Below are 15718 nucleotides of genomic sequence, written 5' to 3'. Positions count from 1 at the left end.
GATGATCAGCCATGATCAGAGTGAATGGCGGAGCAGGCTCGAAGGGCCAAGAGGCCTCCTCCCGTTTCGAGTTTCTATGTTTCACGTGGGACACGTTCTGGGTGTGCCACGCTGACTTGTTCAAAGGGGGAACTTTGCTGAGATTGAACACGATGGTGTAAATGAACGAGAGTGTGAAACGCGGGCATCCCGTACACCAACGGGCAGCTTTCCGACTGGATGCCAGAGAGGGAGGAGCCGGATCTCTCATGCTCAGCTGGGAAAATGGTGATGTGCACTCCGATGAACGGCAGCAAAACTTTGTTCCAGCTGCCGAAATGACGCAGGTTAATTTGATGAATGTTCCTTGACATTTTAGCCTCGCTGTCAGGAGTGTTCTTGACATTGCTGTGGTCACACCAATGAATTAAAGCCCTGACATCAGTGTGTCCTTCGCAGGCTGAATAAAACTAGCCGGCTGGCAGCGGACACCAGAGGATTCGAGTGAAGGAGGAACAAAGACACAAGATGCTCCCAGCCACCTTCAAGCTCTGCGCAGCGATCTCTTACCAACATTTCCGAACTCTGACAGGTAATGAGGAAGAGGAATTATTCCCATTGGTTTGAGTGGTAATGAACTGATAAAACTTGTCTGCTGCAATCCATTGTGATGTGCCTGGTGAATGCAGATTGTTGAAAGGAGCTGGGGAGGGGTTTGAATCATCCTTGGGGAGTCAGCACTCAAAACCAACGAAATCCAAAGGATTTTGGCACCATGGAATGTGGTTCAGGCTTTCAGAAGGTTTCCCTCTTTAAACCTGTGTGTTTTCTCCCACAGTCCAAAGATGTGCAGCACAGTGGCCCAGTGGTTAGCACTGCTGCCTCACAGCGCCAGGGACCCAGGTTCAATTCCGGCCTTGGGTCACTGTCTGTGTGGAGTTTGCAAGTCCTCCCCACGAGTGCATGGGTTTCCTCTGGGTGCTCCGGTTTCCTCCCACACTCCAAAGATGAGTAGGTTAGGTGGACGACCATGCTAAATTGCCCCTTTGTGTCATGGGGATTAGCTGGGGTAAATGAGTGGGGTTATGGGAATAGGGCCTGGGTGGCATTGCGGTCGTAGAATCATAGAACCCTACTGTGCAGAAAGAGGCCCTTTGGCCCATCAAGTCTGCACCAACCACAATCCTACCCCCATATCCCTTCATATTTTACCTGTTAATCCCTCTAACCTACACATTTCAATACATTCAGGGGAAATTTTAGCATGGCCAATCAACATCTTTGGAGTGTGGGAGGAAACCGGAGCACCCGGAGGAAACCCACGCAGACGTGGAGAGAACGTGCAAACTCCACACAGACAGTGACCCGAGCCAGGAATCGAACCCAGGTCCCTGGAGCTGTGAAGCAGCAGCGCTAACCACTGTGCTACTGTGTCGTGTCAGTACAGACTCGATGGGCTGAATTCCGATAAAGATTATATGATTGTTTGGATGGTGAAATCCAGTTTGGGTGGTGTGGTGTGTACAGTTCACCAATCCAATCCTATTGCCCTGACTGTGTAACACGCATCGTTATGTCAAAGGGTTGACCTTACTGGACAGCGGGGGGATGGCGGGGGGGCTCCACAATGTGACTGGGATTTTAGGGGGCGGGAGATGGTGGGAACGAGGAGATCGGCATTGTTCCCTACTTGGTGATTGGGACGTTGCAGTGTTCGCTGTCCCAGAGTGGCGGGGTTTTTGGTTTAAGATTCCGTGCATTAAGGTGTAACCATTCTTCCTCATCTTCTTGGTGTCCAGGTTTGAGACACTCAGCTGTGGCAGCCCTCGGACACAAACTGAACCAAATCCAACTGCAGCACCAAGGACCCAGTGCCTGGGTCAACCAGGTTCGCAGAAGGAGCTCCTTAATCAGTGAGTATACACGCTCGGAATCCTTGGAGTTCACTCATGGTTTTACTGTTTTATTCATGGTTTTCGGATCCATTTTCGGTATTCCCCAAAACAAAACTGATAAACTTGGAAATAAAAACTGAAAAAATAAACTCTGCAGAATGGATTGAGGTCTACAACATTATGAGAGGCATTTTGACTTGGTTTGATTTGTTATTGTCACATGTATTAATATACAGTGAAAAGCATTGTTTCTTGCGTGCTATACAGACTAAGCATACCATTCAGAGAGAAGGAAAGGAGAGAGTGCAGAATGTAGTGTTACAGACATAGCTAGGGTGCAGAGAAAGATCAACGATGCGAGGGAGGGCCATTCAAAAGTCTGACAGCAGCAGGGAAGAAGCTGTTCTTGAGTCGGTTGATATGTGACCTCAGAATTTTGGATCTTTTGTGTCTTTTTTCTGACAGAAGAAGGTGGGAGAGAGAATGTCAGGATACTTGGGGTCCTTAATGATGCTTTTAATTATCAGCCAAATGTATCGCATTCAAACCGCAAGAAACTGCAAAAGGTCATGTATGTAGCCCAATCCATCACTCAAACCAGCCTCCCATCCATCGACTCTGTCTACACTTCCCACTGCCTTGGAAAAGCAGCCAGCATAATTAAAGATCCCACATATCCCGGACATTCTCTCTTCCATCTTCTTCCTTTGGGAAAAAGGTACAAAAGTCGGAGGTCACGTACCAACTGACTCAAGAACAGCTTTTTCCCTGCTGCTGTCAGGCTTTTGAATGAGTTGATCTTTTGCTACCCCTAGAAATGACTTGGAATACTGTGTACAGTTCTGGTCACCCTATGATAGAAAGGACATTATTAAACTCGAAAGAGTGCAGAAAAGATTTACTCGGATGCTACCGGGACTTGATGGTTTGAGTTACAAGGAGAGGCTGGATAGACTGGACTTTTTTCTCTGGAGTGTAGAAGGTGATTTTTTCAAGGTCGATAAAATAATGAGAGGGCGTAGATCAGCGAGATTGTCAACATTTTTTTCCAAAGGTCAGGGAGTCTAAAACTAGAGGGCATTGGTTTAACATGAGAGGGCAGAGATACAAAAAGGTCCAGAGGGAGGTGTCTGGAACAAGCTGCCAGAGGTAGTAGTAGAGGTGGGTACAATTTTGTCTTTTAAAAAGCATTTGAACAGTTACATCGGTAAAACGGGTATCGAGGGATATGGGCCAAATGCGGGCAATTGGAACTAGCTTAGGGGTTTAAAAAAAAGGGCAGCATGGACAAGTTGGGCCAAAGGGCCTGTTTCAATGCTGCAAATCTCTATGACTCTGTGACTGTAACACTACATTCTGCACTCTCTCGTTTCCTTCCCTATAAATGGTATTGCTTTGTCTGTATAGTGTACAAGAAACAATACTTTTCACTGTATACCAACACACGTGACAATAATAAATCAAAATCAAATCAAAGAGTGCGCTCGCCGCATCTGTTTCAGACCAGAAGTATGAAAAAGATTCACAAGAGGCTGATACCAGGCACAGGCGGGTGACACCAAACAAGGGAGATGGAAGAAACTCAGAATGGTTTCTCCAGGAAAGGGGAGACATGGAGGGTGGTCTGAAGGGCTGTGGATGACAGGAACAAACTCCCACTGGCACGGGAGACTAAAACTGAGGGCAATAAATGTAAGATGGTCATCAGTAAATCTGATAAAGAATTGAGGAGAGAGTTCTTTACCCAGGGAGAGTTGGGGGGTTGGGGGTGGATCTCGCTCCCACTGGGAGTAGTTGAGGTGAAGAGATGGATTGAAAGGGAAGCTTAATAAACACTTGCGGGAGAATGGAATGGAAGAATAGGGTGATGGAGGAGTAGATGTAGAGGGAGGAGGCTCACATGGAGCAGAAACACCAGCACAATGGCTGCTTTCCATTCCATGCATTGTCTGTCAATAATTCGGGTGGCCAACGGGCGAGAGTGCTTCCGTTCTAATCCACAGTAAGAATTTTCAACAGACTATTATTGACAGAATTCCAGGTCAAAGCGAGAAGGGATGGGGAGTGGGTTGAATTGGATTGATATTGTAAAGGGATAGCACAGACACAATTGGCTGAATAGCCTCCTCCCATGATGCAAGTGTTTAATGTCAAATTGCACTCCCATCCTATCCATTCTTATTTTTTAGTTATTTTCATTTGTTTCAAAAGAAAGGCTTACAGAAACACTACAATGAAATTACTGTGAAAATCCCCTAGTCGCCACACTCTGGCGCTTGTTCGGGTACACAGAGAGAACTTAGTCTGGCCAATACAGCCTCACCAGCATGTCTTTCTGACTGTGGGAGGAAACCGGAGCACCTGGAGGAAACCCATGCAGACATGGGCAAAACGTGCAAGCTCCACCCAGACAGTGATCCGAGGCTGGGAATCGAACCTGGGTCCCTGGCGCTGTGAGGCAGCAGTGCTAACCACTGTGCCACCATAATGGAAAATGTCAGGAGTAGGATTTGAACACACACTCTGAGAAAAGGACCAGCATTCAGCAGGCTTACACAAGGAATCACATCCCTTTGAGTCCGACCCCTGAGACCACTTGGCCACCCTCTCATTGGTTCATTCATTTATTTCATTCATGAATTCGGTTGAGTTTGTTAAAGTTAGTTTGATCAGACAAGGAGGAATCATCAGTTTGGAAATCTGTGTCCTCATCAGTCGGAGACAACAGATGTGAAAATGGAACAATCCCAGATGTGGATTTCCCATTTTGCTGTCCCAGTGATGTGTTGGACATGAGGGTCCGACACTCAGAGTGACAGTGCAGAGATGCTGGGGCACTGAGCACCAGCCCATCTTCCAACCCTGGAGAACGCCACTCATATTTCTATTCAGACCCAACCAAGTGAATGGGGGCAAACCATTCTTTTCTTCTCAAAGCCTGTTTGAAGCATTGTTTTATTCTGCTTTTTATCTCTCCCCCTGCCACCTCCCCCTCTCCCCGCTCCACAACGAGGTTGCCGACTTGAAGAGAAGCCATATTCGGAAGCAGAAATGGCCTACGTGAAACAGGGGGAGGAAGCTCTTCACAAATCCATCTCCATTCTTCAGGATGCAAGTGGGTGGAAGACAGAGATCGAGGCAGTAAGTTCTCTTCTCACATTCCTAATCCTAAAATCATAGAATCCCGACAATGCAGAAGGAGGCCATTCGGCCCATCAAGCCTACATCAATGACCCAGGGCCCAGCCCCATACCCCATGCATTTACCCTCGCCAGTCCCCCTGACTCAAAGGGGCAATTTAGCATGGCCAATCCACCTAACCCGCACAGTTTTCGGATGTGGGAGAAAACCGGGAGCACCCGGACTCCCCACTCAGACGCGGGGAGAACGTGCAGACTCCCAAACAGGGACCCAAGCCGGGAATCGAACCCGGGTCCCTGGCGCTGTGAGCCAGCAATGCTAACCACTGTGCCACTGTGCCATCCCATCAGCCAAGACCTTAGCTTCAAGGAAGGGAATCAATGAAAGCAGGCAGCTGATGTTGCCTGGGAGATACAGCTGATTGCAATTGAAGGACAAAAAGTCACCACTCATCAAACCCCCCACGTTTACAGTGGAGAAAGTGGGCAAGAGAGGTGACATCTGTTAGTTACCAGACAATAAACTCCTAAGCTCATTATGCAGTGAGTCTAGACCCAAACTTTTATATTTGTTGTAGGCATTAGGGTGAGCATAAGGTGTTTGAATCCAGGAAAGATTCAAGTGACCCACGAGGGTGCTTTTATCAAACAAACTTTATTTAAGAACACAGTTAGAATAGCCAAAAGAATTAGCATAACTTTTACCAATTAAAAACATTGCAAAGTATAATTCTTCACAACTATCCATCTCTCTAGTTCCAATTTAAGCAATGTCCTTATCAGCATAAATCCCTTCTTCAGAATCAGTTAACACCAAAAACCAATATGCTCCCATGGATGCTAGATTTCCAGCCTTTTAACACCCCTGAACAGAGATCCAGATAGATACCTGTCTTCTGGCTCTCAAACAGCAGAATCTCAAAGAAAGAGACTTATTTCCTGGCAGATTCCAGTCTCCAACTTCAGAGAAGGAAGGACAGGAGAGGGACTGCTCTCTCACAACTTGAAGCAGCATTTAAGCTTGAATTCTCTGAGTAAGCCAAGCTCCACCCAATCATCTGATGTGACTTTTAATCAGCCAAATCAAGCCCCACTCTACAAAGGCACAAGGGAAATCACTAAAGTCAGCAGAACAGCATTAGTTCAGATTAAAACAAACATTCTAGCAATTAGGAGCAATTATGCTGCTGCAGTAACAACAGAGGCTGCCTGTTACAGATCCAGTGGCACCAGTTAGAACAGACTGTTAAAACAGAAACATGATGAAAATACATTTCTGAAAGGCACAGTATCATCACAGATGCAATGCCAAAGCAATAAATGTTCTGACTGTTAAATTAAACTTAACTTGTTCAGTGAACATTCGACAGAGAAAGAGAGAGAGAGCATCAACCCAAATGAACTGGATCCCTCCACTCAATTAAACCCTGGTTAATGCCAGCCCTGTTTGAAAGGAAGAGAGCTTGAGCTTCAATGGAGAGAGTTGGGAGTCCTGTGTGGACCATAAGTTCCATTGCAGACACCGCTCACTGGCCTCGTTCTGTGCTGTAGATTCAATGTAATTCACAACATGTCCACATGCTGAATGACAAGGTCTTGTGGCTCAGTGGGCTGTGTCCCCTACCTCTGAGTCAGAAGTTCCAGGTCAAAGTGCCACCCCCAGAGCCTTCGGTTCAAACAGGTTGATGATCAGCCCTGCTAATCCTTCCAACACTTGCTCACTATTCCCCAGTGAGGAACAAGTGTGTGAAGATGCCAAACAAACACTCCTGTAAAGTTGCCTCCTGTAACCACTACCACCCCCCCCCCACCCCTCAAATCATTGATCCAGTAAACCAGATGTCAGGGGCTATTGATCACTAGATCTATCAGATCATTCACATCCAACATTGCAGAGCCTGTAAAGTGACACCACACTAATGGTGTATCCCCATTATGTTGATGGGGATACTGCTTAAATTGGAACGATAGAGATGGATAGTTGTTAAGAATTACACTGGGTGGAGCTAGGCTTACACAGAGAACTCAAGCTTAGATGTTGCTTTGAGTTGTGAGAGAGCAGTCCCTCTCTTGCCCCCTTCCTCTGAAGTCGGAGACTGGAATCTGCCAGGAATTAAGTCCTTTTTCCTGACATAACCTTGTTTAAGAGCCAGAAGACAGGTGTCCACCTGGATCTCTGACCAGAAGGGTTAAAAGAATGACACTTTGTCATCTCTAAGTATTTTAATTGGTAAAAGTTCCAGCTTCTTCCCACGGACACTCATGGTGAACAAGGGAAGAAGCTGTCATTAAACCATCTCCTCTCTCACCAATCCAGTCAGAAGGTCAGGGCACACATCCCCTTTCTCACACAAAGCATAGTCGTGATCTGAAACCCTCTCATCCATTCTGGGTGCGGACACAATTGGAGTTTGAGAGAGTTCCAGGGAGGCAGGGATCTGGGAAATGAGGCAGGCAATCAGAGTTGAAGCAGCCATTGGTGAACTGATGGAATGGTGGAGGGGGCTGGAGGGGCTCAATGGCCCTTGCTTGTCATTGTGTTTTAATTAAGTGAAGAATCTGACGTGTTGAATTTTTTAACAGGCCAATGGTGATAAAGTGGTGAGCAAAACACTTCCAGATATTGGCAAAGTATTCAAGCTCGAGGTGGTGATAGACAAGCCGTCTGATCTTCTCTACAGCGAACTGTTTGACAAAATTGAGCAAATGGGAGAGTGGAACCCAAATGTTAAAGAGGTGAAGGTAAGATCTGACACCAGGGCACCTGGGACATCCGCTGAACCAGGTCTGATATTGAAGCTGATTTGATTTATTCTTGTCACATGTATCGTCACATGGATTTTGACAGTAACTTCATTACAGTGTTAACGTAAGCCTACTTGTGACTAATAAATAAATAAAACTTCAGTATACAGTGAGAAGTATTGTTAGTTGCGCAGTGTACAGACAAAGCATACCGTTCACAGAGAAGGAAGGAGAGAGTGCAGAATGTAGTGTTACAGTCATAGCTGGGGTATAGAGAAAGATCAACTTAATGCAAGGTAGGTCCATTCAAAAGTCTGACAGCAGCAGGGAAGAAGATGTTCTTGAGTCAGTTGGGACGTGACCTCAGACTTTTGTATCTTTTGCCGGACGGAAGAAGGTAGAAGAGAGAATGTCTGGGGTGTGTGGGGTCCTTAATTATGCTGGCTGCTTTGCCGAGGCAGCGGGAAGTGTAACAGAGTCAATGGATGGGAGGCTGGTTTGTGAAATGGATTGGGCTACATTCATGACCTTTTGTAGCTCCTTGCAGTCTTGTGCAGAGCAGGAGCCCATACCAAGCTGTGATACATCCAGAAAGAACACTTTCTATGGTGCATCTGTAAATGTTGGTGACAGTCGTAGCTGACATGCCAAATTTCCTGAGCCTTCTGAGAAAGTTCTGATATGTTTCATGCTTCAATATTTCACTCGGGGTCCAATTAAACCCACCACGACTTGCAAAGCACACATCCAAAGCACTGAGGTTCAGCCCGAGTGCTGGGATCAATGTGTTGGAGCTTGAGCACAAGAATCCCCAGGCTGTCACTCCGCTGCAATGCTGAGGGAGTGCTGCACTGCCAGAGCGCTGGTCTCACACATGAGATGTCTGCTGAGCTGGATGGAAATGATGACGAGCCACCACTGGGGAGCACCCCACCCCCCGTCCCCACCGTGTGCTGGACAATATTTATCCCTTAGTCAAACATCAGCAAAAAGGAGTTTGATCCAACCATTACCGCATTGCCGTTTAGTGGGATCTTGCTATGTATAAATTGGCTGCTGCCTTTCCCAGGTTACAACAGTGCTCACACTCCCAAAGTACCTCACGTGCCGTGAGGATTGTGAGGTGGTGGTGTAATGTCCAGTGTAAGTACATAAGAACTTAAGAAATAGGAGCAGAAGTAGGCTATCTAGCCCTTTGAGCCTGCCCCGCCATTCAATAAGATCATGGCTGATCTGAAGTGAATCAGTTCCACTTTCCTGCTTTCTCCCCATAACCCTTAATTCCCTTGTCTGTCAAAAACCTATCAACCTGTGACTTAAATATATTCAACGAGGTAGCCTCCACCACTTCAACAGGCAGAAAATTCCAGAGATTCACCACCCTTTGAGTGAAGAAGTTCCACCCTTTGAGTGAAGAAGTGTCTGTCCATTCTTTCCAATCATTTTGATTTTGTTTCCATCGTTAAAGGTCCAAAGTGGAAGTACAAATGGACTTCATAGCCAGCTTTTTGCTGCTGAAACAATGTCCCACCCGTGGGTTGTACAGTTTAAATTGGGGACTGAAGGGATACAGGTGCACCAGATATACTTTGGAGAGTGTTTCTAAAGAACAGGACACCACTCCAGGGCCAACATGAATGAACAATAAAAGCTCGCTTGTTAACAACACCCAGATTGGCAGAATAAACTTCTTTTAAAACCTGACTTTGCCAATGTTCATTTGTCTGCCTCTGGTCCCACCTTGCTCCCAATTCCCTCACTGCCCGTCCCATATTGTTGAAAGAATTACTTATTTGTCACAAGTTGGTTTACATTAACACTGCAATGAAGTTACTGTGAAAATGCCCCAGTCGCCACACTCTGGCGCCTGTTTGGGAGTCTAGCAGGGCCAATGCACTGAACCAGTACATCTTTCGGACTGTGGGAGGAAACCGGAGCACCCGGAAGTAACCCACTTGGACATGGGGAGAATGTGCAGACTCCAGCCAGACAGTGACCCAAACCGGGAATTGAACCTGGGACCCTGGCACTGCTTTGGGGAGCAGATTTCAGACTGAGTTGAGGAGGAACTTGTTCACCCAAAGGGTTGTGAATCTGTGGAATTCCCTGCCCAGTGAAGCAGTTGAGGCTCCCTCATTGAATGTTTTTAAGGCAAGAATGGATAAATTTTTGAACAGTAAAGGAATTAAGGGTGATGGTGAGCGGGTGGGTAAGTGGAGCTGAGTCCATGAAAAGATCAGCCATGATCTTATTGAATGGCGGAGCAGGCTCGAGGGGCCAGATGGCCGACTCCTGCTCCCAGTTGTAATGTTCTACCCACTGGGTCACGGTGTTGCCTTTCAGTATTCGGAAAGCAGTGTGACTCCTTTGGGAGGATAATTTGATCCTCTTCACCCACGGAAAGTGAAATTTTCAGATCCTGAAGAAGATCAACAAGGAGACGATGGTGACCCACGAGGTATCTGCTCAGACTGCGGGTAATATCGTCAGCCCGAGGGACTTTGTGAGTGTGCGCTACTCCAAGAGACGTGGCTCGACCTGCTTCCTGGCCGGAATGTCCACCCACTGCGACATGATGCCCAAACAGGACGGTTTAATCAGGTAACACACCAGCCTCCTCATCCCAGGGGATTGGGACAGATTGGGAAGCCTTTCCAGGGTTCTTAATGACTAAATTAAACAGATAACACTAAAAATCCTGCAGATGACACGTTTCCCCCCCATTACCACCACCTCTCTTGTATGCTTTGGCTTTTCAAGTGCTCATCTGAGTCACAGAATCCCATCAGTGCAGAAGGGGGCCATTCAGCCCATCAAGCCTGCACTACAACATCCTCACCCCAGGCCCTATCCCCTTTTTATCCTGCTCGTTCCCCTGACAATTTATCGTGGCCAATCTCCCTAACTTGCATGTCCGTGCACTGTGAGAGGAAACCGGAGCGTCTGGAGGAAACCCATTTTACGTCAAATCCCCTCTAAATCATAGAATAGAATCCCTGGAGTGCAGGAGGAGGTCATTCGGCCCATTGAGTCTGTACCTATCACAATCCCAACCAGGCCCTATTCCTGTAACCCTCTCATATTTACCCTGTGAATCCCCCTGACACTATGGTTAGTTTAGCATGGTCAACCAACCTAACCTACACCTATGGAGTGTGGGAGGAAACCGGAGCATCCGGAGGAAACCCACGCAGACACGGGGAGAACACGCAGACTCTGCACAGACAGTGATCCGAGGCCGGAACTGAACCCGGGTCTCTGGCGCTGTGAGACAGCAGTGCTAACCACTGTGCCGCCGTGCTGCCCTAAATTCCCTGCTCCTTGCCTTCAGTCTATGCTCCCTGGTTATTAACTGCCCTATTAAGGGGAACAATTTCTCCCTATCTCCATCATATTTACCCTCAGTGAGTTTTGACATTTGCCCAAACATCTTCCAGCGTGGCTATTAAAAAGCTCCTGTGATGTGTTTTGGGGTGTTTCACTGTATTAAAGTCTCAATCTAAGTGCATCTTATCAGCTTGAAGATCCATGAAGTATAAATGATGATTGGGGTAAGAACGTTAGGACACAATGCAATGTGCAAGAAAAGCTCCTTGTACAAGTCCTCATCCTCAGTGAGGCAACTGGCGACAATGATATGCCTTCTCCAAGCCTCTCCCACATTCTCCTGCATGTTGTTTGGTTCCTGTCCAACTTTGCAACCTGCTGTGGAAATGGATTGACATGCCTTGTTCTGCCTGCAGGGCTGAGAATGGACCCACTTGCATCGTCCTTCATCCTTCAGCTGATAACCCCAACAAGACCAAGTTCACGTGGCTCCTCAGTATTGACCTGAAGGTAAGGCAGCTGAAAATGGCAGGAGGACACTTCAGGGGATTGATTTGAGCACCCACATGCAGAACTTTGACCTCCCCAGGAACTGAACAGTGGGCACACGCAGGAAACGTATCGTTGGCTGATGCAAACGATACTATTTTCTGCAAGATTGCAGGATTAGTCAAGGTAGCCTGGTCCTGAATTATAGGTTTTTAACATTAACCTACATGTCAACGAAATGTCACCTGTTGACATGACAAAACTTTGCACGGGTGACAAAAAGTTCTGAGCTTAACTCATGAAGTCACATTGAAATAATGGAAAGAGCTCAAACAACAATTGATTCCTGTCTTGGAGAGATCCTTGCCCAGAACAACCCCTGCACCAACCCGGCAGACAATTCCCAGTCTCCGATCAGGCTTTTACAGTTAACAGGGTTTGCTGATGGGAGCTGATAAGGAATGAAGAGTGGACAGGATGAGCTCAATTGATGAGCTGGGCTTGGGTTTGAGGTGGGGGGAAGAAGGAAAAGGGAGGGAATGATGAAAGGGTTTGGAGAGTTCCACCTGGAGAAGATGTCTCTGCGTGGTTTGTATTTCTTTGAAAATTAGAGGATAATTTGATTGATGAAGCAAACGCAGATGAGTTGATGAGGTAGACGCAGAGAACTGATCTGCCCTGGTGGGCGAGATTGAGTACAAGAGGAGAACCTCTTCAAATGAAGAACAAGACCATTCAGGAGCAAAACCTGGAGCTCCACGAAGTATCCTCGGGGAACTGCAGCATCTCAGGCCAAAAACAAATTCTGTCGGCTCCAATACGAAGGATATGGGGGGACTGTGATGAGGTGGAGTTGAGGGACAAGAGGAGCCATGATCAGACTGCACAGCAGAACATTCTGGTATAACACTCAATGGCCCGCTCCTGTATCTGAAGTTATTCTCCACACCCCCCCACCCACCCACCCACACACACCCACCCACACACACACCCCCCCACCCACCCACCCACGCACACCCACCCACACACCCACCCACACACACACAAGAAAAGTCACCTGTATTTCCTCAAGGTTTCACTAAAAGTGAGTCACTTCCTCAGAAGGTTGAGCAGGATCTGAACAATATTCCGCTCTAACCTCACGGAAACATGGTCCAGTGAAGTTACCCATTCAACCTGAAGCTGAAGGCACTCTCACTGCAATCTGACTACAAGCATCAGAAGCCAACATGACACAGCAGTGAACAGTCACACAGACCAATGGGCAGTGCAATGTTCTATTCAGCACTAAAGTTTATTTATTAATGTCACAAGTAGGCTTACATTAACACTGCAATGAAAATTGCCCAGTCACCACACACCGATGCCTGTTTAGGTTCACTGAGGGAGATTTTAGCATGGCCAATCCACATCTTTCGGACTGAGGGAGAAACTGGGCACCCGGAGGAAACCCATGCAGACACGGGGAGAATGTGCAGAATTGCAGGCAGTGACTCAAGTCAGGAATCAAACCTGGGTCTCTGGTGCTCTCAGGCAGCAGAGCCAATCATCGTGCTGCCCCTGTTAATCCCCATGACGAAGCTGAAAGGTAACCAAACATGTCAGCCTCGGGAACAAGAGAACAAGCAAACCGTCTGTAGTCATAGTGACTGGTCTTGGACAAGATGGTGTTCTCTCTGAGTCCCCACCAGGGCTCTGTGGAAACAGCAGGGGGAGTGGGAGTAATTGGCTGACTCCTTCAAAGAGATGGTCCATTTGTACTCTTGTGTTTTCTGACTGAAACACAGAAAATAGAAATTCAAGTAGGCCATTCGGCCCATCGAGCCTGCTCCACCATTCAGTGAGACCATGGCTGATACTCTACCTCGATGCCATACTCCTACTCTCTCCCCATATCCCTCAATGCCTTTACAGTACGAAAATCTATTTCCTTCTTGAAATTTGTTCAGTGACTTGGTCTCCACAGCTTTCTGTGGTGGAGAATCCCAGTTTCACCACCCTCTGAGTGAAGAAGTTCCTCCTCATCCCCATCCGAAACACCCTCCCGTCTGCTGAAGCTGACGTGGAAGAAAGATGATAGCACGTCAACACTTGGTGCCCTTTTCCCCTGTCGTTTTGTTGAGGGGGGAGTTTTTGCTGGAATATCTGACTGGTTGAATGACTTTACTCTTGCACTGTTTTAGGGATGGCTGCCAAAGTCCCTCATCGACCAAGTTCTTTCTCAAAGCCAAGCGAACTTCGCTCAGCACCTCCGCCGTCACATGGACTCCAGCAGTGCAGTCCCCAGTTGCTGAAGCCCCATTCACCATTGTCTCCGATCAGCAACCCACCTCCACACAGGGCATTCTTTTTAATCAGAAGACAGACACGGCCTCAATAAAACAAAAGGATCCATTTTGCGACCAGTGTGAATGACCCTCGAAGGTGAGAAAGGAACCCCCAACTCAGACATCTTAAACCTCCCCAAAGCCAGTGTTTAATCCAAGGCACTGTTCTGACTGGTTCTGCGCATTCATCTTGTACCAATTGAAGGCAAAGGGTGGTGAGTGTCTGGAATGAGATGCCAGAGGCAATAGTATCGACGGGTACAATCTTGTCTTTTCAAAAGCATTTAGTCAGTTACATGGTTAAGATGGGTATAGAGGGATATGGGGCAAATGCGGGCAATTGTGATTAGCTTCGGGGTTTAAAAAAAAGGGCAGTATGGACAAGTTGGGCCGAAGGGCCTGCTCCCATGCTGTAAACCTCCGGTGACTCGATCAGCGATGGGTCAATAAAATATTTTGGTTCTGCACTAGTGTTCCCAGGTCTTGTGCAAAAACGGGTGACAGCCTGAAAACCTCATTCCTCTGCCCCTCTCCCTGCGCTTCAGATTCCTGCCAGCCTTTTTTTCATTGGCCACGCCAGCCCCACATGGATTCAGGAGACTCAGATTGTGCGTGGACCAGACACTAGGGTTTGCCGCAGGGTTGAGTCCATGAGGATTCACACCAGCCAAAGACTTGCCGCACAACTCTTTAAAACTGGCAAAAAGTAAAGTTTTGATGGCAGTAAAATTGAAAACCTTTTACCCTCTTTGTGCAGAATTGCCTTAAATCTACATAACTGGTGGGCCCCCATCACTTTCATCAAGCAAACATTACATCACTGATACCAGACAGGTCTTTGTGACGTCAACAGCTGAGGTGTGTGGCTTACAATTCCTCAGAATCCATAAGAACATAAGAAATAGGAGCAGGAGTCGGCCATCTAGCCCTTCGAACCTGCCCCGCCATTCAATAAGATCATGGCTGATCTGAAGTGAATCAGTTCCACTTTCCTGCTTTCTCCCCATAACCCTTAATTCCCCTATCAAAAACCTATCAACCTGTGACTTAAATATATTCAACGAAGTAGCCTCCACCACTTCAACGGGCAGAGAATTCCAGAGATTCACCACCCTTTAAGTGAAGAAGTTCCTCCTCAACTCCGTTCTAAACTGCACCCCTCTTATCTTGAGGCTGTGCCCTCAGGTTCTGCTGTCCTTTCTAAGCGGGAAGAATCTCTCTACCTCTACCCTTTCTTGCCCCTTCATGATCTTGTAAGTCTCTCCAAGATCCCCCCTCAGCCTTCTAAACTCTAACAAGTACAGACCCAGTCTATTCAATCTCTCTTCATCAGCTCACCCACTCATCTCCGGTATCAGCCTGGTAAACCTTCTCTGCACTCCCTCCACGGAGAATATATCCTTTCGCAAATACGGGGACCAAAACTGCACACAGTACTCCAGCTGCGGCCTCACCAGTGCCCTGTACAGTTGCAGCAAGACCTCCCTGCTTTTATATTCTATCCCCTCGCTATAAAGGCCAATCACAAACAAGGCAAAAAATCCAATCCCAAACAAGGCAAACTCTGTCTGTGCTTAGCACACGGCCTCGAGGGGCTAACATTTCATGTTGCTGTTTCAAAAACAAAGTGCTGGAAAAGCAAGCTGGTCTGGCAGGATTAGTCCAACAATGTGCAGGCAAGGTGGATTGGCAATGCTAAGTTAGTGGGGAGGGGGGGATTAGTGCGGGAAATGCATGGGATGACAGGGATAGGCCACTTAAGATGCTCTGTCAGAGTCGGTGCACAGTCAATGGGCCGAATGGCTTTCTTCTGCAC

The 15718-nt window shown here is 47.3% G+C and overlaps 1 protein-coding gene across 1 annotated transcript; it reads left to right on the top strand.

Annotated features, from left to right (window-relative positions):
- Positions 1 to 507: 507 nt before the first annotated feature.
- Positions 508 to 13869, top strand: star (steroidogenic acute regulatory protein). The gene is made up of 7 exons (XM_080184217.1): positions 508 to 571; positions 1779 to 1892; positions 4888 to 5015; positions 7598 to 7756; positions 10176 to 10360; positions 11503 to 11596; positions 13759 to 13869. The coding sequence occupies exons 1-7, from the start codon at positions 508 to 510 to the stop codon at positions 13867 to 13869; spliced, it is 855 nt and encodes a 284-aa protein (XP_080040343.1).
- Positions 13870 to 15718: the final 1849 nt, after the last annotated feature.

Source organism: Carcharhinus amblyrhynchos, unplaced genomic scaffold (assembly GCF_965287045.1).
Source record: "Carcharhinus amblyrhynchos unplaced genomic scaffold, sCarAmb.v2.hapA scaffold_618, whole genome shotgun sequence".
In the NCBI taxonomy this organism is placed as follows: Eukaryota; Metazoa; Chordata; class Chondrichthyes; order Carcharhiniformes; family Carcharhinidae; genus Carcharhinus; species Carcharhinus amblyrhynchos.
This window is presented reverse-complemented; position numbering and strand designations above follow the sequence as displayed.

Coding starts and splice junctions, on each gene's coding strand:
- star (XM_080184217.1), top strand. CDS start 508: ATGCTCCCAGCCACCTTCAAGCTCTGCGCAGCGATCTCTTACCAACAT. Junction 7,757..10,175: donor CAAATGTTAAAGAGGTGAAG/GTAAGATCTGAC, acceptor TGAAATTTTCAG/ATCCTGAAGAAGATCAACAA. Junction 11,597..13,758: donor TCCTCAGTATTGACCTGAAG/GTAAGGCAGCTG, acceptor GCACTGTTTTAG/GGATGGCTGCCAAAGTCCCT.